This window comes from Chinchilla lanigera, unplaced genomic scaffold, assembly GCF_000276665.1.
Source record: "Chinchilla lanigera isolate Chin_1 unplaced genomic scaffold, ChiLan1.0 scaffold00032, whole genome shotgun sequence".
NCBI classification, from domain to species: Eukaryota; Metazoa; Chordata; class Mammalia; order Rodentia; family Chinchillidae; genus Chinchilla; species Chinchilla lanigera.
The window spans coordinates 2,349,273-2,376,795 of record NW_004955433.1 but is presented as its reverse complement, the minus strand read 5'-3'; the positions used below and the strand labels follow the sequence as shown (position 1 = coordinate 2,376,795).

General features: G+C 38.5%; 1 protein-coding gene across 6 annotated transcripts in view; it reads right to left on the bottom strand.

Annotated features, from left to right (window-relative positions):
* The window catches only part of Mrpl1 (mitochondrial ribosomal protein L1), a 108,369-nt gene that overhangs the window by 59,403 nt on the left and 21,443 nt on the right, over positions 1-27,523 (bottom strand). For 3 of the 6 annotated variants that reach the window (XM_013516260.1, XM_005388201.2, XM_013516258.1), the window contains exon 2: positions 12,215-12,329. In XM_013516260.1, coding sequence (XP_013371714.1) covers positions 12,215-12,294 — 80 coding nt within the window. In that variant the 5' untranslated portion in view covers positions 12,295-12,329. Of the gene's footprint in view, positions 1-12,214; positions 12,330-12,982; positions 13,050-18,237; positions 18,315-21,945; positions 22,359-27,523 lie in introns of those variants that run through there. The other 3 variants (XM_013516259.1, XM_005388197.2, XM_013516257.1) reach the window with 3 other exon arrangements.

Genomic DNA, 27,523 nt, shown 5'->3' with positions numbered 1-27,523 from the left:
AAAAAAAAAAAAAAAAAAAAAGATGGCCTAGATCTGACATCAGAATGAAAGATACAAAAGATTGCAGCAATGAACCTTGGCCCCACTGTGCTCTGTCCTACGTGGCCTGCTCTGCACTCTGCAGAGCATACTGCTTTTCTGACCTTCAATAAATGTAAAACCTCTCTACCTTTGGCAGCTGTGCCCAGTTCTCTGTTCAGGAACACAAGCACCTGCCTCTAGAAGGACCCCACAGCAACTCAGAACTCCAGTAACAGATTTAGTGCTCCTCTAGGGCCAAGAGGCTGGGGGAACAGAGTGATTCCTACTGGGAATGAGGTATTTGGGGATGATCCTTAAAATGTCCTACACAAAACTGACTCTGCTGATGGTTGCACACTTCTATGGATATACTAAAAACCACAGAGCTGTACATTTTAAGTGGGCAAATTGCATAGTTTATAAATTATATTTTAGTAAAGCTGTTATTTCAAAACATAGTTAACCAGGCAAAGGAAAACAACAAGTACTGAGTCACGAAATGGTATGTAAGGGGAGGCATTAAAAGCTCTGTGTGACTACAGCAGTGGTTAGCAAACTTCTATTAAGACTCAGACAGTAATTGCTTTAGCTCTGTAAGTCACGTGCTCTCTGTTGCACTAACTCAGCTCTGCTGTTTCAGTGCAAAAGCAGCCACAGGGAATACGTACAAGAATGAGCACAGCTGCGTTCCAATACATTACTTACAGGCACTGAATCTGCATTTACAAATTTTCATGACCACCAAATGTTATTTCTCTGTATTCTAATCAGTAAAAAATGTAAAAATCATTCTGAGTTCATAATTATACAAAAATAGGTGGTCAACCAAACCTTGGGGCTGTAATTTACTGACACCTGAACTAAAAAGGTAAAACTGAAGGCAGGAAACAAGTGAAAGATGAAATTGGAAAAGCAAGGCCACAAGGGACAAAGCGAAGCCTGGGAAGAGAAGTGACATGCGACTCTCAGAGTATTCTGGCTGCACCTGGTGGTACCTGCCTATAATCCCAGGAGGCTAAGGCAAAAGGACTGCCAGAAGTTTGAAGCCAGTCTGGTCCACACAGTGAGGTCAAGGCCAGCTTGAACTATAGAACAAGACCTTGTCTAAAGTAAAAGAAAAAAATCAAATACAGTATTCTTGGTACAATAAAAGAGATGGACAGATCTAAAGGAAGGAGGATTAAAACCTATTAAGAGGCTATTCCCTCCTTCCTTTCTTAAATAGACAAGAACCTGAACAAGAACAGTAGTGGTAATAAGGAAAAGATGATAGAATACAAAAAATATTTACAAAGTAAGTACTGCAGATAGGGGGAGGAGAATGGAAAGACTAAAATAATTTTTAGGTTTTGGGCTTCAGGCAAAGAGTATACAAGAAAGAAGGAAAACAAAACAGGTTTCTGGTGACAGAGGTAGTCAGAGTTCAGCATGGGATACATAGAGAATACAGAATAGATGTATTCTTTGCCCAGCTCTTTATACTCTCTCCACTCAAGTCCCTTTGCTAAGTGACTTTGCAGTTCTTCCCCAGAGGAGTGGAATATATAGAGGTTGCCAAAAAAAAAAAAAAAAAAAAGTATTCAATCAGGAAAAGAAAAAATGTGTATAAATATTTTCATAATAAATTTATTGCAACATCATGAGATTAATACAAGTTACCTTTGGCCTCTACAATTACAACAGGTGCTCAAATAGTGGCCATTAGCTTCCAGACATTCCTTAGTGGGCGATTTGCTGTTGTACATACACATTATTTCCCAGCCCCTTAATTTGGCCCTGTGACTAGTTTGGGCTGACAGAACAGAGTAGAAACAGGTCCTGCACTCCAAGCTTAAGTGAAAAGAGCATCATATGCTTCTACCTGTGTCTGTGCATTTCTGCCATTTTCATGAAAAGAACATCCCTTGGCTAGCCCAAAGGTAGGCGGATGAGAAATGTGTAGGGCAGAGTGACACCACAGAGCCCCAGGCTGTACTAAACAGTTCCCAACTGACCTGCAAACTCACAGAAGCAAGTCTGACTTATCTGAATCCCGTCTGCGTCAGGTGACCCCCAGATGTGTGAGCAACAATAAATCACGGGGAGGTTTGTTCTGTGCCAAAAGCTAAAAACGTGCGTACAAAATACCTAAGAAATTATATTCAACAGGAAGTGCAAGGAAGAGTTTGAACCTAAGAAAAAGTTAGAGGTGGTATAATTTTTCAACATTAATTCAAACCCTTTGTTTTTTTTGCTATCTGGGGATTGAACCCAGATTTTCATGCATACCCAGCAAACACTCTACCACTGAGATACATTCCTACCCCTTTTATTAATTTTTCTTATTTTGAGACAGTCTCATTAAGTTGTCCAGGCTGGCCTCAAATTTAGGATCCTCCTGCCTCAGCCTCCTGAGCAGCTGGGATAACAGGTATGCACCAATGTACCCAGCTAGAAGTTTTACATTAGTAAAACTAGTACTCTTGAACAGTATGTGTGTTCTGTGGAAGGCAGGATAATCTTCCCTCCAGGAATGTTGACATCTAATTCCTAGAACTTATGAATATGTTATTTTACAAGGCAAAAAGGACTTTGCAAATGTGACTTAAGGTTAAAGACCTCAAAATGGAGAGAGTATCCTATATTTTCCACGTGTGCTCAATCTACTCACACGAATCTGTGAAAGTGAGACCCTTTCCCCTTCCCCAGCTATGTTACAGAGATGGAAAAATGACACTGCAGAAATGCAACCTTGAACAAGACTTAAGCTGCTATTGTTTTGGAGATGGAGGAAGAGGGCATAAGCCAAGGAATGTGTGGAGGGGTTCACAGCTGGGACTGATAAGGAAATGAGGGTCCCCTACAGTCTGCAGAAAAGAACTGCCAGCATCCTGATTTTAGCCTAGTGCCAGATGTGTTACCTATAGAGGTGTGAAACTGGAAAAAATGTTATTTAGACCAGCATGGTGGCGCACGCCTATAATCCCAGACTCGGGAGGCTGAGGCAGAAGGATCTTGCAAGTTTGAGAACAGCCTGGGCTACAAAGTGAGCTCAAAGCCAGCTTGAACTGCATAGCAAGACCCTGTCTCAAAAAGACAAAAAAAAAAAAAAAAAGAAATGTTATTTAAAACTTCAAAGTTTGTGTTGTTTAAAACCTCAAAGTTTGTGGTAAATGAATACGGGGTTCTATAACATTTATGTGAAAAAAAGGAATAACAGCTGGACGTGGTGGCGCATGCCTGTAACCCCACCATTTGGGAGACTGAGGCAGGAGGATCATTGCAAGTTTGAGACCAGCCTGGGCTACAAAGTGAGCTCAAGGTCAGCCTGAACTGCATAGCGAGACCCTGTCTCAAAAAGATAAAAACAAACAAACAAAAAATGAACAACAGTACAACAATTTTTCAAAAGGAACTTAGGGCTGGGGTTATAGCTCAGTGAAACAATTACCTAGCACGCAGAAGGCCCTGGGTTCAATAGTCAGCAACACACACACACACACACACACACAAATATATATACATATAAATATATACACACACATATATATCCAGTCTCACCTTTAGCACTCAATAAATCCTAAGCAACTAACAGGTTAGCAGGTGGTAGCAATTCTCATTTTAATGGGATGCAGGTGTCCTTTTGGAAGGAAGACAAGTCTGTGCAAGTGCCCAAGTGGACAGGTATCTCAAGAGCTACCCTGAAGTACCCCACAGAATCCCGAAATCTTCCAACCAGAGAAACCACATTTTTACCTTATATTCTGTAAAGGAACAGTGAAGCCAATAGGAGACTTGAAAGGCTGTTTTGAGAACAAAGTACCCTATTTAAAATGAACAAAAGAGCCAGGTGTGGTGACTCACACCTGTAATCCCAGCACTCGGGAGGCTGAGGCAGGAGGATCACCACAAGTTCAAGGTCAACCTGGGCTACATAGTGAGTTTAAAGCTAACCTGAACTACATATGAAGACACTGTCTCAAAAAATAAAATAAAATAAAATAAAGGTCCTAGCTGTAGCCTGTAGACTTTTTTACATAAATGCTGATTTCACTATTAAATTTTTAGCCACAGTTGAACCTATACATTTAATCTGAGATTAATATGAAATCTCCAGAGGCTGAAACATGAATTTTTAAATTACTAAATTCCAAAACCCAAAAAGAGTTTGATACATAAAATGAGACTGAGATAGTTATATAGCAATTACTTTGTACTTTGGATCTTGTTTCCCAAAATATCTCAAGTGGTTCATTGAAAACATTTTAAGGTTCAGATACAACACTGCTTTTTAAAATTAAAAATCAAATAAAGTCTCATGTCATTATAACAAACATCAATTAAGACTCAGGAAAATGCACTAAGGCTATGGATGTAGCTCAGTGGCACAGTGCTTGCCTAGTACGCACCGGACCCTGGGTTTGATTCCCAACAAAAAAGGGGAGGGGTGTATTATTCAAATTTAAAAACCTGAAGTTTAACTTTCAATAATTAATCTCACACTCACTGCTTGTTGTCACAACCTTCCCAAAAAATGTCTATTTGTAATTATCATATTCAGAAGAACTTTCATGGTTTCATTCCATGCAAGTAGGTGCCCCTATCAAAAAGGCTTAAATACCATGACTTTCAGAATGAAATAAATCATACTAGAAAGTTTTTTGGAAGGTGGCAGAGAAATACCTGGCAGTCTGAATCAGAGAGAAGAGAATTTGGCTGTAGTTACCTAGGTAACTAAACCACACAGATTATATGAGTAATAAGACTAAAATCAGCTAGTAACTTTCTCCCTGCCTCATCAGTTCCCTCAGTCCAAAAACATGAAAGAAAAAAATTCCACAGTGAGACCCAATAAAATAAGAAAAACAACAGCGCTATAATGAAGCTCACTTTAAGACCTTTGAAAAATCTGTGACCTGGAGTGGGAGAGACCAGTGCAAGTTCTCCCAAGGCTGAGGAATCCTTTTACCTTAAGGAATTGAGGGCAGGGGAATTATACAACTTCTGTCAAACCAAACTGAACTAAAGAGAGAAATGCCTAGGGCGTATTAGTGAAATAAATTCACTAACATCTCTGACACTGGCTTATTCATTACCCTTTAAACTACATACAAAAGTTCTGCTTCCACTTAAAATGTAAAAAGCTGGAAAGAACATTAACAAGAAAGAGCTGGATAAAATCACCTGTCTCGATCCCATCACAGAGCTGAGATCACAGAGCTGCTATGGCAGGCAACTAAATAGCCTACAAGCCAAGGAGAGTAAGCCTCCACCCGACTCCTGCCCACATCCTGGTCTCCACCGCGGTACAGCAAGGGAAAAGTAAGGGGGTAAAACGCTAGGGCAAGTAGAACAGGATAAGCTCACTGGCAGGTGCAAACACAGGACAGGATGCTCACATTCAGCTGCAAAGCCCTTTTCCACACACCTCCACCAGGAGCTCCCAGGAAGGACTGCTCAGGGCTGGAGATTTGAAAGGCCCCCCAACAGAGTGCAGGTGGGGAGACAGGCCCAGGGAAACAGCCACTGTGTCTGGGAGGAAGAAAGAAAAAATACCACAAAAAATCCTATCCCTAGAAGCAGATGAGAAATAGTCCTGAGCCCAGGATCCTGTACCAATACAGCTGAGAAAGAGCCTGGAAACTTGTCTCACCACCTGCAGCAGACACAGACCAAGAGAGGAGGGACAGAAATGCTACGGAAACCCTCTGCCTGGGTCCAGAACAAGGGGCCTACTGAAGCTAAGACTGGACACAGGCCACAGAGAAAGTGCCCCACCACCCATCACAGCCCAGCTGGCACTGAGTAACAAGCAACAGCAGCCTACTGCTGAGGAGGGCCAAGAGTGTAGACAGAGACACCACCATCAGCACCCCATCCAAATGCAGCTGCACAAGGAAAGCCGACAACAACGAAGCAGGAAGCAGACACAGAAAAAAAAGGCTCCAGCAGCCCAGCCCCCACCCTGAGCATAAGGTAACCCTGCTGCAGTTGCAGTTGGTGGTAACCATAGCAACCACAAATCCAAAACCAGCTCAACCTCTGACTAGATTTATTCAACACCTGAAGAGTATGCCCATTTACAGGCTTAAAAACTGTTTACTTCAGTCCCTACTGTTCTATGTAAGATACCATTACACATTGAATAAAATTTTTTCAAGATACACAAAGAAGCAAAGAAAAGAACCCATTGTCAAGAAAGAAACAAAACCAGATTCAGATGGCCCAGTGGCCTTTTTATAAATCAAAATCTGCTACTGGCAAATAAAAGATACACACTTGCACACACATGGGGGGCAGGAGATCCAGAATGACAGAAACGAGATGAGAGCAAAGGCCTCTCCAGCCACAGAAAACACCTACTTGTAGTGTGTTATATGGTCAGAACTTTAAAATTAAAGATTACAATTAAACATATGATGCCATAATTCTGATGAAGCTACTGAATAACTCTCATTGGCAGAAATGAAAAAATGCACCTGCTTATAATGCTTCACAGCTTTCTGAAGTATGCCTGTTTTTTGTGCCATGCTTTTCAGTGAGAGGTATTTTTTAAATTGTACTACAATAAAATTTGGAGAAGACATAAAACAAAAAAATTCTATGGGATTAACAAAAATAACATTTAAAGATAAAATATTCTCAAAATAATTAATATATGTAATAAGCAACTAATTATACAAAGCAGAAAGAAAAGAAGACAAGCAGTCCACTAGAAGATTGGGCAAAAAACACAAATTAGAAATACACAGAGAAACAATAAACATAGATGATACCCAAGGCTGTTAGGAATGTGTACTAGTCACTCTTCACTTACTGCTGAGTAGAGATATAAGCTGGTACAACCTGTACTTCTCCAACATCCCAACAATAAACAGAACCCAGGTACTATTCACACCCAAAGGAGGCCTCCTTTCTACCTACCTTCCTACCAGCTCCCATTCATCCTATCTCCAAGCCATATCAGATTGTATTTACACTCATACTATCCACTTTCAAGTCTCTCCATCACTGAAATGTCTTTTTCCCTGTTCCCCTGCAAAATTCTATCTATCAAACAGTTTAAACACTTTTTGCCCTCCACAGGAGGAATTAATCAACCTTTCACACATAATCCCATAGTACTTTGTCTATTCCCCTGACCATTAACACACTAAACTGAAGTTATATCACAGATCAGTGCTGATTTATAATATGCAAAGAACTCTAACTCGTCAACAACAACAAAATGGAACATGAGCAGAAAATTCACAGTAAAGAAAAATAAATGGCAAACAATTTTGTTCACACACAAAAGTGTTAGAAATATTTTGTTTTTGTTTGCCAACTCTGCACTGTGTGATGAACACAACTGCAGCCATCTTTCCCACAGAAACAAGAATGTGGCCGTCTTTTCCAGAATCATGGAACAGACTAAGTTCATGAACCAAGGTACCACTGGATAACCTCTTTAGTAATAAATATAAATTAAAGTCATAATGATGCCTTTTACTACTACCAAACTGGGAAAGATTTAAAAAATTAACTATACTAATCATGGGGAAATAGACATTCCAAAAAAACTTGCTGATGAGGATGCAAACTGGCAAGCTACACATGAAGGAAATTTAGCATTACCTATCAATGTTATAAAAAGATACATCATTTGACCCAATTCTATTTCTCAGAGCTTATATTACAAAATATGTTCACTATATTTGACAAGATACTTGATTGTGATTGATTAGTCACTGAAGGATTATTTATACAGCAAAAGACTGAAAAGATAAATGTGTACCAATAGGGAAATAGTTATAAGTTATGATACATTCATACAATTAATATTATACAGTTAAAATGACTAGACAACTCCTACGAAATTACTTCCAAGACACAGAATTTTTAAAAAGTGAGACAAATGCAAGGATGTCCACTTTCACCAATGCTTTTCAATATAGCTTTGGAAACACTAGCCAGAGCAATTAGACAAGAGAGAGAAACAAAAGGCATAAGGACAGGAAAGGAAGAAGTGAAATCATCCTTATTTGCAGATGACATGATACTCTACATAGAAGACCACAAAAACTACACCAAAAGACTTCTAGATTTAATAACCGAATTCAGTAATGTAGCTGCATACAAAGTCAACATTCAAAAATCTATAGCATTCCTGTACACAAACAACAAACTCACTGACAGAAATTAGGGGAACAACACCTTTCATAATAGCATCCAAAAAAATGAAATACTTAGGAATCAACCTAACAAAGGAAATAAATGATCTATACACTGAAAATTACAGTACTCTGAAAAAAAAGATTGAAGAGGATTTCAGAAAATGGAAAGATTCCTTGCTCATGGGGTAGGAAGAACCAACACTGTGAAAATAGCTCCCAAAACTGTTTTATAGATTTAATGCAATCCTGATCAAAATATCATTAGTACACCTCACAGATGTACAGAAAACATTCTTAAAATGCATCTGGAACCAGAAGAGACCTAGAATGGCAAAGGCATTTCTGGGTAACAAAAGCAAGTCAGGGGGCTCCAAAATATCTGACTTGAAATTATACTACAAAGCTCCTGTGAGAAAATCAGCATGATACTGGAAAAAAAAAGACCTGAGGATCAGTGGAACAGATTACAAGATGTAGACACAACTGTAAACACAGCCACCTTACTATGACTAAGGGGCCAAACATGGTCACTGGAAGAAAGATAGCCTCTTTAATAAATGGTGCTGGAAAAATTGGCTCTCTACATGCCAAAGACTAAAACTAGACCCTATCTAGATCTATCACCATGCACTAAAATCAAAGCGGATCAAATACCTACATATTAAAACAAAAACACTAAATCTACCAGAAGAGAAAGTAGGTAGAAATCTTGAAGACACAAGGGTAAGCAGAGAGTTCATGAACAAAAACCAAACTGCATGGGAAATACTTCAAAGAATCAACAACTGAGATCTCATCTTCTTAAAAAGTTTTTGCACAACAAAAGAAATCACCAACCAGAGTGAAAAGAAAACCCACAAAGTGGGAAAAAATTATAGCCAACTGTCTCCCAGACAAAGGACTTCTACCTACAACATATAAAGAATTAAAAAAAAAAAAAGGTTCCCAAAATTCAGACACAATCCAAAAATGGGTATCTGAGATTAATACACACTTATCAACTGAAGAAATACAAATGGCAAATAACTATATGAAAAAATGTTCAACATCACTGGTCATCCAAGAAAAGCAAGTTAAAACAACACTGAGATTCCATCTCATCCCAGAAAGAATGGCTATCACCAAGAAATCAACCAGTAACAAATGCTGGTGGGGTTGTAGCGAAAAAGGAAACATTTACCACTGTTGGAGGGAATGTAGACTGGTGTAACCACTGTGGAAATCAGTGTGGAGATTCCTTTAAAAAGTAGGATTAGAGGTCCCATTTGAACCAGCTATTCCCCTTCTGGGTATTTTTCCAGAAGAATTGAAAACATCACATCACAGCGATATATGTACACCCATCTGTACAGTAGCATAATTTGTAATAGCTAAATCTTGGAAACAACCCAAATGCCCATCAATCAAGGAATGGATAAAAAAAGATGTGGTATTTTTATACAATGGAGTACTACTCAGCTATAAGGAAAGATAAACTCACTTTTATAGGTAAATGGATGCAACTAGAGAATGTATTCATAAGTGAAACAAATCAGATTCACACGTGTAAACATTGCATTGAGTCCATAGTATAAGAACCTAAAAGAGTAAATAAGATCCAAAATGCACAATAGATATTGTGAAAGGAAAAGGAACTGTTCCAAAGGAAAGAGCAACTGGGAACTGGGATGGCAGAAAGGAGAAAAGAAGGAAGGGCAAAGAAAAAAAAAATTTTATATATATATATATATATATGATACCTAAGATAATTTACTACTAATTTCTATTAGTTTATTTGAAGGAACAGTCAGTGCTCATATTGTTTGACCAACTTTGCATGCCTATATCTGGTAATCTGAGAAACTACTTTGAAGATAACAATATGCTATATAATAACCATTATTCATTTCTTATCATCTTCTTTTGAAATTCTGTATCGTTTTTATTGGGTTTTTTTTGCTTTTCTCTCTTTAAAAAAATAATAAATAGATAAAATAAAGCAAGATGCAAAACAGGATGTAAAGTACATTACTACTTATACAAAAATCGAGTAGCATGTACACAAAAAACAAATCTATATATTTATAAATGCACAGATCATCACAACTGGCTAAAAGGCAGAGTGGGAAGATGAATTACTTTTCACTATATAACCTTTAGTTTTAATTGCTTACCACGAATATCTTATCTACTCACAGAGTTAATAAATTATTATTTTAAATAATTAATTTTTTAAAAAGCAATTATTACATTGCTCTCAGTTCATCATGAAATGTTTAAGGGCACAGAATATGTGCCCCGTTTATCTTCATATCACCACCATGGTACACAATGCTCAAACAAGCAGGCTAAATAAAAGCTACTATGGCAAAGTTCCTAGACATTCAATTAATTTATAGGAATAAGAATATATTTAACCTGGCTAGTACAAGGTCCTGAGTTCAAGTCCTGATTCCCAAAAAAAAAAAGAATATATTAAACAACTGGAAATTTATAAATTCACCAAAAACTTTCCACATTTTAGCTTTTATGTTGGGTATCCCATAATCTAAAGCTTGGATTCTATCAAATTGTGTCAAAAAGTAATATTTGGAAGATTGAACTCTATTTGCTTTCCAGACATACCTTCCAAAGCCACTCACTTCATTATTCTTACTAACCATGAAGAACGATTGCTTCAGGGTCATTCTGGGCTGAAACCATCCCTCTAACACTTTCAAGCTACGTAACCCTGGAAAAGTGATTTAATCTTTGGGCTTCTATTCCACATGAAAATGCATATAATAGTGTCTGTATTTCATAGAACTGTTGTGAAGCTTAAATAAATACAATATATGCACTAAGCCTAGGATACTGTCTAGCACATAGTAAGCATTTTATAAATTTTAACTACTAATATTTGACAGCTTCTCAGGGTCTTATTATAATTATCTCTGAGCCACTTTTTTCCCTTTCAAAAATGGTGACATTAAGGAGAAAGATGGCAGGTATGGTGGCACATGCCTGTAGTTCCAACACTTAAGAGGCTGAGGCAGAAAGGATCACTGAGAGTTTAAGACCAGCCTGACTACTGAGGCAAGGGACTAAATGGCAGAGGCCAGGCTGACCTATATTGCAAGACCCTGTCTCAAAAAAAAAGGAGGAAGACACTCAGAAAAATAATGTTAACTATCTGTTTTTACATTTCATTAAGTGCCACTTGAGGAAATAACAATTAATACCATGCCCTACAGCCAGATGATACAAGATAGAAAGTTGAGGATTTAGGCAAAATCTGCCTTTCAGTCCCCTGACTCAGTAGGAAGCAAAGCAATAATGCTACTAGGCTATCATACAGTCATTCAGTTTAACAAGGTACTAGCAAGTATCAGTGGGGAAAAAGACATTAATTTCATTTGCTATAAAACCAGTTGAGAGAACAGATTTCATGCCTTTATGTTTCCACATGTCCAAACTACATAAAACAATATAAATTTATACTATTTTATATTATTACATATATAATGCAAATCTAAAATTCTACTATACAATCTCAGTACTGATAATCCTGTAACCCCTGATTACAAAAAGCATGTAGGAGGACAGAATGTAACTTAAAGAACAAAAAGAACTACACACACACACAGAATACACCTTAATTAAAGTTCACTAATTCAAACAGTGGACTCTGTTCTAAAAAAGCAGTGAAAGCATACTAGAAAAAGCCTTGGTTCTGGAACCAAACTCCTTGGGTTTAAATCCTTGCTATAGCATGTACTAGCTCTCTGACCTTAGGCTAATAATATAACCTATCATTGATGCCTTCACTTTCTTCTCTATACAGTAAGCATAATAACAATAGCTTCCTCCTAGGGTTGCTGTGGGGTTTAAGCTTGTTCCTGAATGTCAGTGTTCAATAAATGTTAAGTATTATTATAACAGTCTTATTTTTTCTTCAAGACTGTCAGGGCAAAGAAGCAGAGATGGTAAGTTTTTACAAACTCTGTATAACTCTGTAAGTCTTTAGGGACCTAAGCATGTTTCTTGATCAAAATTTTAAGCAATGATAAATAAAATAACAATTAAAATGAAATACTTACTTTGTAGCAGCAGCAGCAAAATGTCTGCTAGGTACATTAATGTTTACAGAACAAGGATAAAGAGATGTCTGATGAATCATCTTGGAAAGGCTATGTCTTCGATTATGTGTCAAGACTTGAAAGGAAAAACATAAAATAATCATTATATTCATAAATTTTACATTCTAAAAATCAGTATTTAAAAAACATCCAATGTTTTGTGATTCTTTTTGTGTGTGCAATTCTCAAACATTCTTTAAAATATGTAATGGAAACCAAACTTCTAGAAACTAGGCAAACACATATGCTATTTGAACAATGTCTTATCTTCATTTATTTTTAACTTAATCTAGCTCAGAGTCAACAGAGTATGTTAGCTCTATTATTAAGGAATATGTGTACATACCCCTGAAATGTTTAATAATTTACATTTTATTTATTCATTTCTTAACAGATCACACTTTCAGAGTTGTGCAAGTATTTGTGAAGATGAGAAGAAAGTGGGGACTTGCCCTTTCCCAACACTTGTAATGTTATCATAATTGAGACATTTTGGTAGTAGCAGAAATATAGACAAAGCAACAAATGGCTGAGCAATACACCCGTGCACACATGGACAAAGATGAAATAAGACAAAAGATATTACTGCAAATCACCATGCAGAATGAATAAGCCATGCTGACATAAACGCTTATCCATAGGGAAAAGAGTATGATTGGATCTTGCCACCATTATTGATCCCATATCACATGCACACAAAACTCAAATATAGGAAGATTAAAGACTTACATGTGAATGGTAAAACTGAAAGACTTTCAGCACATTTGGAAAATATCTTCATAATCTTTGGGATAGGAATGATTTCACAAACGAGAAAAAAAGCACTAACCACAACGTGACTACATTAGAGTAAAAAAGTTCCCTTTATCAAATATACTTTAAAGAAAAAAAAGGTAAGTCAAAAACTGGTAGGATATGTTGTAACATGCACAAATGACAAAAGATTAGTATGTTTAATATCAACCTAATTGAAAAATGAACACAAGATATAAAGAGGCTTTCTAAATGAAAAGATGTACAACCTCTTAGTAACTAGATAAATATAAATTTCAAACAAAATATCTTACATCAATGCTACTTAAGTGGGGATCAGTAGTAGGTCGGTTACAGTCTGCAATCAAATTAAGATTACACCAGTGTGCAAAACAAGCATGTTAAGAGAGGGCAATTATCTATGTGGAAAAGAGTATAAATTGGAAACCATTTTTGAAAACATTACCCAGTAAAGCTGAACATCTACATCGCAATGATGCAGCAATTCTATTTCCAGGCACTTACACACTTTACACGCATGTACTAAGAGATGTGCACAAGAATGATTGTAGTATTGTCATAGCAAAACTAAGGAGAAGAAATCAAACGCTCATCTACAATAGATTAGATAAATACTTTGTAGTGTGTTTCTATAGTAGAAAGCTATGGGACTGTAAAAATAAATGCTACAATTTAAGTGATTTTCACAAACATAATGTTGAGCAAATAAAAAAAAGTGACAGAAACACTAATTAGAATCCCCAGTTGTGACAACTGGAAATTATAATTTCAAGAGAAATACACTAAACTGCTACAGACTAAGAGAAGCCAAATTACAAAAACACAAACATTTAAGGAGCACTATTGGACCATGATTCCTGTATTTTCAATCCCTGTGTGTGTAGTCAATGTGCCTACCTTAGTATACTCATTCATTCTTAGCAAATAACCTCGCTTGCTACTTCAGAGAAAATGTGCTCAAAACTTCCTCCACTACTTATGAACCTACCTGAATCTGCATTCATCTCTGAAGTACCCCCATCTCCACCCTGGGATAAGGAGATGGGAACTACTCCAGATTCTTTGTTACTTTATTCTTTTAGTTGATACAGAGTTTAGCATTCCCCAGGCATCACTCCTAAACTGCCTTCTCAATTGACTCTAACCTTCACTTTCTCTAGATCTTATCCATTTGGTCACTGTCTTCTACAACCACCAGACTAGGTATCCATAATTTACCACCTGGATTATGGCAACAGTTTCAAACTGTTCTGTCTTCTGCTTTTGGTCCTCTCTATTTCTTTTCTGTCTACAACTAGTAAGAGAGATCACTTTTAACACATTCACAAAGAGGCTATAATTTGTATATCTCACTCCCAGGTGGCTCTGAACCACTGGTGCTACATGCTTATTATAATTGTTCCATCAGGCAACATGGATGGTCATGCATCTACCACAGGTGGTATAAGCCATCCAATGGACTTTGTCACGTCCTTACATCCCTTGGATGGCTTAACCTGGCTTGTTGAGAAAAGTGAGTTCTTGTTAAAGTACTCCATGAGCTACTTCTAACCTATCTAGTGAGTTTCTCTAACACCATTCTCCCTCATGCTCACCATGCTTCATATGTACTTACTTCCTTTCAGTTACCTGAACACATTCTATCACCACCTTACAATTTTCGTATATAAACTTCCTCCTATCTGTGACATCCTCCCTTCACATGGCGAATTCCCAGTAATCCAGCCATCTTTCAGGGACTCTACTTAAAACATTACTTCTTCAGAACAGTCTTCCCTGAAGACTCACAGTAGATTAGGTCTCTCATACAGTCTTACACCACCCCCTACTTTTGTTTCTCAGCACTTAGGACATTCATAACAGAAGAAAGAATTCTCTGATCAATGTCTGCTCCTCAATAGGTGTTAAAAACCACAGGCAGGACATTCAGATGATTTATTCACCATTGTATTCCTAACACCTAGCTCAGTGTTTGGCAAATGGAGACCCAGTAAATGTCAGTTGAAAGATAAATTACAGTAAAAACTGGACTCAAATTGCTTTAAACATTATCCACCATAACACAGGGAAGCGGGGCAGCTTGTGAGTGTATCTCTGACTGTATGCATGCATGTGTGTATTCTTGGATAAAGTTTAATTGGGACATGACTAGCTCTTTTCTTTACATTATTATCCATAGCTACTTTTATGCTACAATGGTAGAGTTCAGTAGGTGCAACATCTGTCCATCAACAGATGAATGGGTAAAGAAAGTGTGCTACAGTATTTATATGTAATTGAGTACTACTCTGCCATAAAGAATAAATTTGAGTCAATTGTAGGCAAATGGTTGCACCTTGAATCCATATGTTAAGTGAAATAAATTAGACATGCAAGCATGGTTTCTCTTATATGAGAAACTCAAAATATAAATAAAGAGCAAAATAAAAGATACATAATAGGAAACAGGGAGATGGAGATCTTTTGCAAAGGGAAAAGGGACCAAGAGATAGAGGAAAGGGGAAGGGAGAGGAAAGGAAGGAGATTAAAAGAGAATTAGGATGTGTTATTCACATGTACCAACTCTCTATAAGGAATACGATCATTATGTACAGCAAACATATACTAATAAAAAATTCAAAAAAATAGAGAACTATGGCTTGTAACCCCTAAGGTATTTACTATTGAGCTCTTTACAGAATGTATTTTCTGGTCCCTGCTATAAACATTTCTCTGTTTATTTGTTTGGTTTTTTTAACCAGGATTAGGAGTAGGTAGAGCTAATACTGAGCAGAGCACTAAGGAAGGCACCTACAAACAAGGTACACAAAGTCATTGCAGAAATTCAGTCCATAACACTGTGATACTGTCCAGAGAACAAAAGAACAACCAGCAATAGAGTCCACCCAAATTCCCACACGCTTATCAAAATATGACTGGCTGGATGTGGTGGTGTATGCCTCGAGTCCCAGCACTTAAGAGGCTCAGGCAAGAGGATCAAGAGTTTAAGGCAATCCTGGGACACACAGGTTGGTTCAAGACCAACCTGAACTACATAGCAAGACCCTGACTTAAAAAAACAAAAAAATACAAATGTTTTTGAGTCTTCAAAATGGGTATGTGTAAAATTACACAATTTTTTGGTCGTGTCTTTGTATAGGTATCTCATGCAATTGTATTTCTAAGTATTCAATTCATACAATGATCAAAGGTGTCCTAAAATAGAACTGATTGAAAGTTAAGCACAAAAAGATATATTAGCAGAGACAAGATTTTTACAAGACAGCACAAATCTTGCTAGATAAACTATAAGGGGTGTTATCACTTATGTCTAGATGTTCCCTCCAAAGCCTCATGCGGTCATAGGTGGGTTTTTCAGAGGTGGCTGGGTCTAGAGTGTGTGATGCTGGGATTAAGTGAATGATATTGCGATCAAGGGTGTGCCATTACTAAATTAGTACACTGATTGGTTTGGCATAGTTCTGGGTGTGGATAAAGAGAAGGCCCTCCCTGGATGTGAATACTACCTGTCCTAAAGGTGTGTAACCTGGATAGCGTATAGAAGACAGAAAGAGGGCTGCTGTTGTTACTTGATACTTGCTACTTTGCTACTGTGCTGCTTTCCTGCTGTTTGCAGGCCAAGAACTATTTCCCCTCTACCATGCCATTCTGCCTTGGAGCCAGCCAAATATGGACTGAACCTTCTACAAACTGTGAGCCAAAATAAACCTTTCTTCCTTTAACTGTAGGTGTTGGGTATTTTGTGTCACCAATGAGAAAAGTAGCTAAAACAAGGCATGAGGTGCAAGATACAGCAAAGCTATTCTCACTGGAGGGTGGGGACATTTTTTGATGATCCATTACTCATTCATTCAATAATGAATGTGCCAACAAAAATATAAGGGCTGATCAAAAAATATGTTTAAATTTTTAAAAATTTATTACAGTAAAAGATACAATGCCATTAATCTCCCTCAATATACTCCCCTTTCTTCAAACTCACTTATCCCATCATTCTTGCTGCTCTCTAAAGCAGTTCTGGAAGTCCTCTTTCATGAGTGTCTTTACAAGGTATGACCAGTACCACAGTGAATGTGGCTGCCAAGTGCTTTCTAACATAAAGGCTCATAAGAACATTACAGTGTGTCCTCATCCACCTAATTCACCAAATCCAGCACCATGCCACTTCTGGCTCCACCCCAAAGTCAAAAAACCATGAAAGATAAATGTTTTTAATTTTATTCAGGACATGGAAACCGCCACAACAGCACAACTAAAGACACAAAAGAGGACATCTAGAATTGCTTCATAAAATGATGAGAATAATGAGAAAAGTGTGTTTGAAGCAAGGGGGAGTATTCTGAGGGGCATTAATGGTAATAACTTTCACTGTAATAAACTTTTAAATTTGAATGTTCACTGTATTTTCTGATCACACTGAATATGTGCTAGCACTGCTTTAATCATTTAGGACAGTGGTGGTGAATCGACAGCACACATACCACTGCAGGCTGTATCACTGAAAACTAAAGGTTCGCTATCACTGATTTAGGATACATCAGTGGACAAAACACAAAATCTCTGTCCTCATGGAGCTTCTGTTCTAGTGAAGGGAGATAATACCAATAAATATAATATGGGAGGAAAGAAAGAGTGCAAGATAAAAAGACCAAGTTCAAGGAAAAAGTGGTTTGCAATTTTAAATAAAGTGGTTAAGCTAGGCCTCATTTAATAAATGACATTTGAGCAAAGACTTGAAAAAAATGAAAAAGTCAACAGTGCAAGTATCTTGAAAATTGTTCCAGACCAAAGATCCCAAGGCAGAAGTGTTCTTGGTGTGTTTAAGGAACAAGGAGGAGCCATGTGTGGTGGCATACACCTGTGATCCCAACACTGAGAAGAATGAAGCAGTAGAATGAGTTCAAGGCTACCTTGAGCTACATAGCAAGATTCTGTCTTAAAAAAGAAAGAAACAAACAGGCCACCATGACTACAGCCAAGAATGAAGGAAGTTAAATGAAGAAGAGATCAGAGAAGTAAGCTGGAGGTTGGGGAAAGAAAGTAAGTAACAGATGATGTAGATGACTATAGGTCAGTGTTATTCAATAAAATACAACGTGAGCAGCATGTAATTTTAAATTTTCATTGCAGAATCACAAAAAAAAAAAATTTTTTTTCTAATAACTTCAATTAAAAAAAAGTAAAAATAAACCAAGCATGGCAGCACATACCACAATCTCAGCAGACTGGGATGCTAAGGTGGGAGAATCACAAGTTTGAGCCCAGCCTGGGCAACTCTCACTGAGACCTTATTTCAAAAAAGAAAAAGAAAAAGGGTTGGGGATGTAGCTCAGTGCAAAAGTCCTGGGTTCAATCTAGATATTTTACTTTTTTTTGTACTAAGCCTTCAAAATCTAATGTGCTTATGCTGTCCTGTAAATGGACGTCTGTTTGTTAATATGTTTTCCTTCTTCTATTCTTAAAATAAATTTAAAAAAAATCTAATGTGTATTTCTGCATGTTCTTAGAAACAGAATCTTAAAATGTTGATTTCATAGTAGTGAGTAGAAGAATGGTTACCAGAATCTGAGATGAGTTGGGAGAAGAAAGGGAAGGAAGGAGAATAGCTAATACACACAAGAGTGCTGCTGGATCAGAGAAATAACTTCAAATGTTCCACAGTACATTAGGGAAACTGTTAACAATTCATTGTACATTTTAAAATAACCAGTAAAGGGGATCTTGAGTGCTCCCTCCAACACAGAGAAATGACAAGTGTCTTAAGTGACAGATGTGCCATTTACCCTGATCCCATCACTGCAGAGCTGACATGTTACATTGTACCTCTGAATATGTACATTATGGGTCAATTTTTTAATTAAGTTTATTGGTACAATTTAAATATACACAATGATCACACTCATCATAGGGAATCTGTACCTGTACATGATATATCTTAGTTATTAAGGGCCAATTAAAAAAGAAAATGATTGCTCTTCCTGTAAGTAGCCTAAGGTCATTTGTGAAAATGGCTTACTACTCTCTTGACCCAGAAAATCCCACAAAATCAAGCAAATCAAGAGGTTTAAATCTTCACTTTAAGAACATCTGTGAAGCCATAGCTACCATAAAGGATCTGTATATGCAAAAAGCCACCAAGTACCTAAAAGGTGTTACTTTTAAATGAGCAACGCATACCATTCTGGTCTTACAAATGGAAGAGCTGATATATGTAGCTCATGCCAAACAGTGTGGCTGAACAAAGGGTTTGCACCCCCAAAAAGTGATGAATTTTGGCAGCCCAAGGTTAAAAACGTAGACAGTATTGCTGAACTTAAGGATTTACATATCAATACTCTGGTCACTGAATATATTCAAGTGAACAAAGTATGCTTACCCAGCTCATGGTCAGGTTAACCCACACATGAGCCTTCCTGCCATACTAAGATAATCTACACTGAAAAGAAACACCTGGTTCCTAAACCCAAAGAGGAGGCTACACCACAGGAAAAAATATCCCAGAAGAAACTGAAGAAATAAAAACTTATGTACAAGAATAAATTCAGCATAAAATAAATGCAAATAGAAGCAAAAAATAACATACACTAAAAATAAAAATCTGGGACTGGGGATTTAGCTCACTGGCACAGCGCCTGCCTGGCAAGTGCGAGGTCGTGAGTTCGATTCCCGGTACCAGAAAAAAAACCAAAAAAAAAAAGAAAAAAAGATAAAAATAAAAATCTATGGGTAGCTGAGACAGGAGGACAGGAGGATTACAAGTTGCCCACCCTGGGCAACTTAGTGAGGCCCTATGTTAAAATTAAAAACAATTGGGCTGTACCTCAGAGCTCAGACAGAAGGAAGAGAAGGAGGAAGGAGAAGGGGAAAAGAAGAGAGGGAGGAAGAAAAAGTGGTTGATCTAATGTGTATTTGGCACACTAAATGCATACCAGACCAATATGAAGTGTTCAGTGTTGACTAACAAAATGAATAGCAAGTTGTGGGCCATTTAAGGAGTCTGGACAGGCTTCGCAGAGCTCTGAGCACAGGAACATATGATTTAAGTTTTCAAAGGAACTATTTACTAGATACTCAGAGTGGACTACACAGAAATCTAGGTGAAAGATGGTGGTAGCTTAGAACAAGGTAGGTGCAGTATTATAAGAAGTAAGAAGTCAGAATCTGTATTAATTTGAGGATAAAATCTACAAGATTTTCTACTTAATGTGAAGTGTGAAAAAATGAGAAGAGTCAAAGACCTCAAGTTTTGACCTGGACAACTGAATGAGTGGAACTCCCATAAAATGAGATGAGGAATACTGCAGGCTCTGAAAATGAATTTTATTTTAAACATGTGGTACACATAAGCTATCCAAGTAGAAATCTAAAATATTCAGATGAGTGTAAGATTAACTTCAGGAGGGAAGTTCCAAATGCAGATATAAATCTGACAGCCTTTAAGATACAAACAATGAATGCCTGTAATCCCAGCACTCTGGGAGGCTAAGGATGACAAGTTTAAGTCCAGCCAGGCAACTTAGCAATTTAGTGACTTAACAAGACTCTGTCTCAAAAAAAAAAAAAAAAAAAAAAGGACTGGGGTTGTAGCTCAGTGTGAAGGCTCTAGGTTCAATTCCTAGGAGGAAAAGGGGGTACATTTACATCAAAAGAGTGAATTTAGATACAAAAAGGATGAGAATGAAGTATGGAATCCTAGCTTTTGTGACAGTCTAAGGAAAGAGACTCGGTAGAGGAAGAGGAACCAAACAACTCATAAGAAAGGATGACAGGTGAAAGAGAAAAAAAAAATTAAGAGAAAGTATCTGGACGAGAAAGTGTGGCAAGAGAATGATAACCTGTTCCCTTTTTTGGTTTTCTGCCATACATGAAGATAATACCATCAATCTCTTCAGTAATAAATACATATAAGTACACAGATAAATATAAATATCTACTCAATTAAGTCTGTTGTGGTCTCTTGCCAATCTAATTTTTAACTACTATCCCAAGTAAGGGATGTTGGTCTTAACACTAAGCTTTCTTTTTATGAAGTTCATAAGAAAAACTGATGCAGTGTTTAAAAGAAAAGAAAAGGGAAAGGATCAGTGACTGGGGGTGTGGCTCCGTGGCAGAGGCCTGCCTAGCATGCATGAGTTCCGGTCCCTAGCACTGCAGAACATCAGTGGCTTGGGAGGAGTACAACCTTCCGGCCTTCTGTCACTTGCTGTATGAATTTGGTTGATATACCTGGATCAGTTTCCTCCTCTGTAGAAGGGTGATTATGGTTGTAGCCTTCACCTGATGGCCTACCTTAATTCCATAACAGCATACAGTATATCATTGTGCTTCAAACACACAAAACAAAAACAGAAAACCACCGTACAAAAAAAGACTCATTCTAGCTGAATGACACAAGTTGTGGGCTTAATCCATTCCTGAAAAGCTGCTATCAAGAAATACTACAGAATTTGCCTCTGAATTATCTAAATTAGTTTATCTAAATTAGATAACATCTGGAAGAACTGTAATCATCTGTAGAAAACACCAATCAGCACTTCTAAAACTAAAAAGTTAACAGACATAACCCACTTTAAAACACCACCTTTCTCTTACTCGAATTCTACGCACTTATCACACTCTGCCGACCCCGAGCCCACACATTCAGGTCCGGAGACAGGACCCTGTCCTTGCTTTCCCCACAGGCAGCTGGGCGGAGTCAATGCAACCCACTTCTACGCCATCCTCAAAAGACCGGGTCCAAAAAAGGAGTCAAACCTCTGAAGGGTCACTTTTAAGAAGTAATGACCCTCCAGAGAACTTGGAACTAGAAAATGCGAGACTCATTTCGAGCACCTAAAGCTGACCCGTGCCTAGCCAACTCTGGCTGGCACTCCGGCGAACCAGAACTATCTTACGCCCAAGACAAACCTCTGCCTTACCCCTGCCAAGGCACCTAATGGCCGCCGCCATGTTAACCATTCCGGATTGTGTTGGCGAAATTCGTCCCACGTTTCAACTGGGAAGAAGTTTCAAAAGGTTCCGCTGCGGAACTGGCGGAAGGGGAAGGGTTTAGAAGGAGCAAGAGGAACGGGCAGGGGCGAAGGTAGGCCTCACTGCAGGCGTGCGGAGTCACTGTGAGCTCTCCGTGCTACCCGCGACCCTCGGGGCCGTGGTTCCCTCAGGACGATCTTGTTGGAGACACTGTAATTTATTTCATTCCTTCCCATTTTTTAATTATACAGATGATTTCAGAAGGATTTTAATAGACTGTGAGGGAGCCTTCCCAAGTTATTAAGGACTTTTTAAAAACCGATGGAGGTGGGCGGAAGTTGTGGCCCAGCAGTAACCAGCCCACTTCCCCTGGGAAGGAGAGGAAGGTCCGCCAGGCTCGCGACCAAGCGGAGGGGAGGGTGCCCCCTCTCTCAGCACCAGCTCCCTTCTTACCTCAGTGTAAAAACTAGTAGTTCTATTAAATATTAATCGCGTTAATCTTTACATCCCAGCGCTGTGCCATGAGGGTCAATTGAATAAAACTTGACATTTATGTAAACTCGTCTAGCGTTAGAATGGCAGCTTTGAAACGCATGATAAATTATTCTGGGAAAAAAATCCTGAATGTCGTTTCCATTCCGTCACAACTGTCGGTGTAGTTTATCTAAAACAAATCTGACCACGGATTATATTACTTCCAGTTTAAATAAAACCCTCCAATGACTAGCCATTTCTAAAAGCCTCTGCTACCTAAGCCCCCCAACACACACACACACACACACACACACACACACACACACACACACACACACGGTTTCTCGCCTGCGTGAGTTGGTTCAGCCTATCCCCCTCTGCGTGAAGCATCTTGCACCAAGTTACCAGGCAACTTGTTTTTGTTAATTTCAGCTCAGACTTTACTCAAAGGTGAAGCTTCCCTCTGACTTGCCTGGCTGAGTTGTAGCCACCTTACTCTGGTTTTGAGTAGTACCCAGGAGATGTGTCTGGGCTTATTCGAAGCAGTTTTGAAATATAATTTATATGCCATACAACTCACACTTTTTTAGTAAATTGTACAATTCACTGTGTTTTAGTAAATTCAAAGAGTTGTGAAACCATCATTATGTTTTTCCACACCTGTCAGCTTTTCGTGGGCAGAACTGATGTCATCCATTTTTGTAACTTCAGCACCTATTACAGTATGGGGCAACATGGGCTTTCAATAAATGTTTAATAAATGAATATACGCATGCATAAATTAGTAACTCTTAGAATTACAGGCATACAAAGTTAACCTAATTCCATGCTGCCCACAAAAGATAGACTGGATCTACATAAAAATTTCTCAGATGCTTTACTTCACATTTATATGTAGTACTTATCTACATAAAATTAGAAAACCTACTGCCTTCTCTTAACACCTAAGCAGTTACTTCAAAGGTTCCACAACCATTTGTGACTGTTATGCAAAAAACATTGCAGCATGAATTTATCTTTATAAATTTCTTCCCTCCTGCATTTCTTTCTTCCTACCTTCCCCTTTATTCCCACAAATATATGAGCATCTGTCATGTATCCAGCAGTGTACCTGGCCATGCATAGACAATAATAAACAAAAACAGTCATCACTCCCAGGACACTTAAAAAGTAATTCACTTTACACAAGTTCACCTAGTCCATTTTAGGCAAACCAAACACCCAGATGACGGATTTGGTTCTTAGTTTCTATGTTTCTTCTCCCTCTGCAGGCCTCTTTGTATTTCCTATTCTAAGTAGAGAGTAGTATGGCTACCATCATTACAGCAGCGTCCTATATAGGTACAGCTCGCCTCATTGCTTCCTTTGGACACAGGAACTTAATGGCATTAGTCAAGTGGGGCCCAGGGTCCAGTTATGCCACAATACATAAAGAGGTCTTTTAGCTGAAAATTTATGAAAACTATAAAAGAACTTAATAAAAAAAAAAATCACTGTGCCTCAGTGGGAACTCCAAACCTTTAAATATTTGTTACAGAATAATGTTCTCACTGAAGAGAAGCAGTGGAACCTTCTGGTTAGTTGGTGGTGCTTAAGAGCCAAACTGGGTTTGAATCCCAGGATCAAACTTATTAGTTGTGTGATATAAGACAAGTTACTATATTTTTGTGGGCCTCCATTTCTTCATTTGTGATACAAGTTAGTAATGAGACAATTTACAGAGGTACTTACTACAGTATCTGGCACAATATAAGTACTCAGAACTAGATGTCATAGTAAGTACACAAAAGGCAAAGCAAAATATCTGTCTATATAGTAATATAACTGACACTGCTCTTGTCCCCATGTTATGAGTCCTGGGGTTCTGGAGTCTCTTTCTAGGGCTTCTTTCTAAGTCTTTTTTTCGTCCTGAACAAAAAATTGTACAAAACAAGTACAAAAAGTAATAAGGTTTTACAGTTATTCAAGGTAGGGAAATAAACACTCTGCAGAGCAAGTGTGGGCCAGTTGACAGCAGGAAAAGAAGTACACCCTGCAGAGTGAGCACAGAACACTGTGAAAGGGAGCACAGTGGCCAAGGGTTTAATGGCTGCTGTCTTTTGTCACACCTCAGGTTGACATCAGAATTAAGCCATCCTATCAAAAGCCAGCTTGCATTCTCCAAAGAACTCAAGATACCATTCTCTGATTGGTCCTAGTTGCTTCATCATTAACAAGTCAGCCTACATGCCCAGCCAGTTTTGTCATGCCCTAATCTGCCTCACCAATATATGCCAGGATGACATTTTGTCGTATTAGCACTTGCAGAAATGCTTTAGGCTGTGTTCATAACCCTCCTCAGAGTTCACTTTAAAATGAAGCTTCTAGGGCTGGTCATGGGGACAAATGCCTGTAATTCCAGTATTCAAGAGGCTGAGGCAGGAGGATTGCCATAAGTACAAGGCCAGTCTGCACTACCTAGTGAGTTCAGGGTCAACCTGAACGACATGATGAGACCCTAGCTCAAAAATCAATCAATCAATCAATCAAATGAAACACTCCCCTGTCCATTTCTAGGAAGATTTAGATGCTCCAGGAGTCTTGGCAAAATGCCAGCTTGGCTAACGCCCTTGGGTGAAGCTTCTAAATATGTGCTTAGCCCTGGTGTTGTCTTGCTCAGTATCTCTACCTTCTTCAAGTATCTCCCAGTTGAACTGGAAACCCTTCTAATAGCACAGTCACTTCCTGTTTGGAGTTAGAATTGAAAATAGATTCTCTCATTAGCAGTAAGGAACTCTAAAATATTTCTGTGTCAGTGGAGTGCACTGGAATCCCTCAGGAGGCTTAGTAAACTCAGATTGATATGTTCCACACTATGGATACAACAGGTGTGGAGGGGGGACCTGTGAATCGGGCTTGCTCACTTGTTTGCTTTTCTCTGTTTTGTTTTGTACTGAAAATTGAAGCCAGGCCTTCACACTGAGTATCGACCCCAGCCCTTTTTATTTTTATTTTGAGGTAAGGTCTTGCTAAGCTGCTAAATTGCCAAGGCTGAGCTCAAACTTCTGAACCTCCTGCCTCAGCTTCGTAGAGTGCTGGGATGACAGGTATCCACCACCATGCCCAGCCTGGATTGGCCTTTATGATGGGTTTCAGATGATGCTGATGTCCTGGCCTGTCTCCATACTTTGATAACCACTTCCTGTGTAATACCATGAAACATTTGCATCCATATCAAACATTGACGTGGGGAACAATTGCTGTTTTGTGTAATCATTTGATACTCAGTATAATGTAGGCTGTAAAACGGCTTCATGCAGCATGTCTCTAGGGCCAGCATCTACCCAGTCTTTTCTTCTCCAACTCTACACAGAAACTGCTACTCACCTCAGAAATTTTCACTATTTCCAGGAGTAGTGGTACACACCTGTAATCCCAGTACTGAAGGAGGCTGAGGCAGGAGGATCACAAGTTTGAGTCCTGCCAGGGCAGTTTATCAAGGCCCTGTTTCAAAATAAAAAGTAAAAAGGTCTGGGGATGTAGCTCAGTGGTAGTGTGCTCCTAGGTTCAATATGCAGGACTACCAAAGGGGAAAAAAAATGCAATCCAATGCCTCTCTGCCTATCTATCTGGATTTAACATATTACCAACTCTTAAATTCTCTACCCTATACCCACATCTGTTCATTTCAGAATCAGATTATTTTTTAATAAAAAATAAATAAATAAAATAGTAGGGTTTTGGTTTGGTTTGGTTGGTTGTTGGATTTTAGAGACAAGATGTAACTGTAGTCCAAGCCAGACTTGAACTCACTGTGAAGCCCAGGCTGGCCTCAAATGTGCATCCTCCTGCTTCAGCCTCCCAGGTGTTGAGATTATAGGTATGGGCCACTGTGCCTGGATAGATTTTAGCCTTAAAGTTGAATATTCTGTGAGTGACAGTTTGCAACTCATTTCATCTTGTTCAACATACATGGGAGCTTCTCTATCTCCTTGGGAGTCTAGTTTAATTCCAGGTTTAATGAGGAGGTCAGAACTGTCCAATGGTATACTGACAGAATTTAAAAACTGGTTTTTTTGTATAAAATAATTGAATTGTCAGTGTTAACCTATTTCCATGTTGTGCTCTCAGAATTATTGATTTCAAGCATCCAAACACAAAATCAACCAGATCATGAAATTTCTGACAATTTATCACTTGGTTTTCACTTGGATACAATATTACTGGAAGTTTCCTAGTAAAAGCCTTCTGTAAATATTAAGAAACCTAAACCAGCAGTGCATGCTAGCACACACCTATAATCCCAGTACTCTGGGAGGGTAAGGTAGAAGGACTACAGGTTTGATCCCAGGCTGGGCAATTTAACAAGAACCTGACTCAAATTTTAAAAATGGTTGGGGCTGTACCCCAGTGTAAAGGCCCTGGGTTCAAGCCTTAGTACAAGGGCAGGGGAACCCTAAATCAAACCAATTTTTCCTAGATCTGCATTTCTTAATTGTTTTCAATACTAGGCCCTTGCATTTGCTAGGTAAGCACACTGCAATGGAGTCTCACTAAATCACCCACACTGGGCTCCAACTTTCAGCCCTCCTGCCTCAACCTCCCAAGTTGCTGTGATTACAGATGTGCACCCCATGCAGGATGTCATAATACTCAAACTTTAGGGTACATATAAGTCACCTGGAAGTCTTATTAAAATGTACATTTTCAGTCTGGGGCATGGTGGTGCACCCCTATAATCCCAGCACTTGGGAGGCTGAGGCAGGTGGATTACCATGAGTTCAAGGCCAGCCTGGGCTACATAATTATCTCAAGGCCAGCCTGCATGACATATCAAGACCCTGTCTCAAGAAATATATATACACATTTTCATTTGCTAGATCTTGGATGAGGCTCAGAATTTTGTTATGTACTGTTCCACTTTTTTCTTTTTCAGAGTCCTACTTGCTCTTCTGTCATGAGGCTCACTAGAAGCCAAGCAGATGCCAGTCTTGGATTCCCAGTCTTCAGAATGAGATTCATAGATTCATTCTCTCTCTCTCTCTCTCTCTCTCTCTCTCTCTCTCTCTCTCT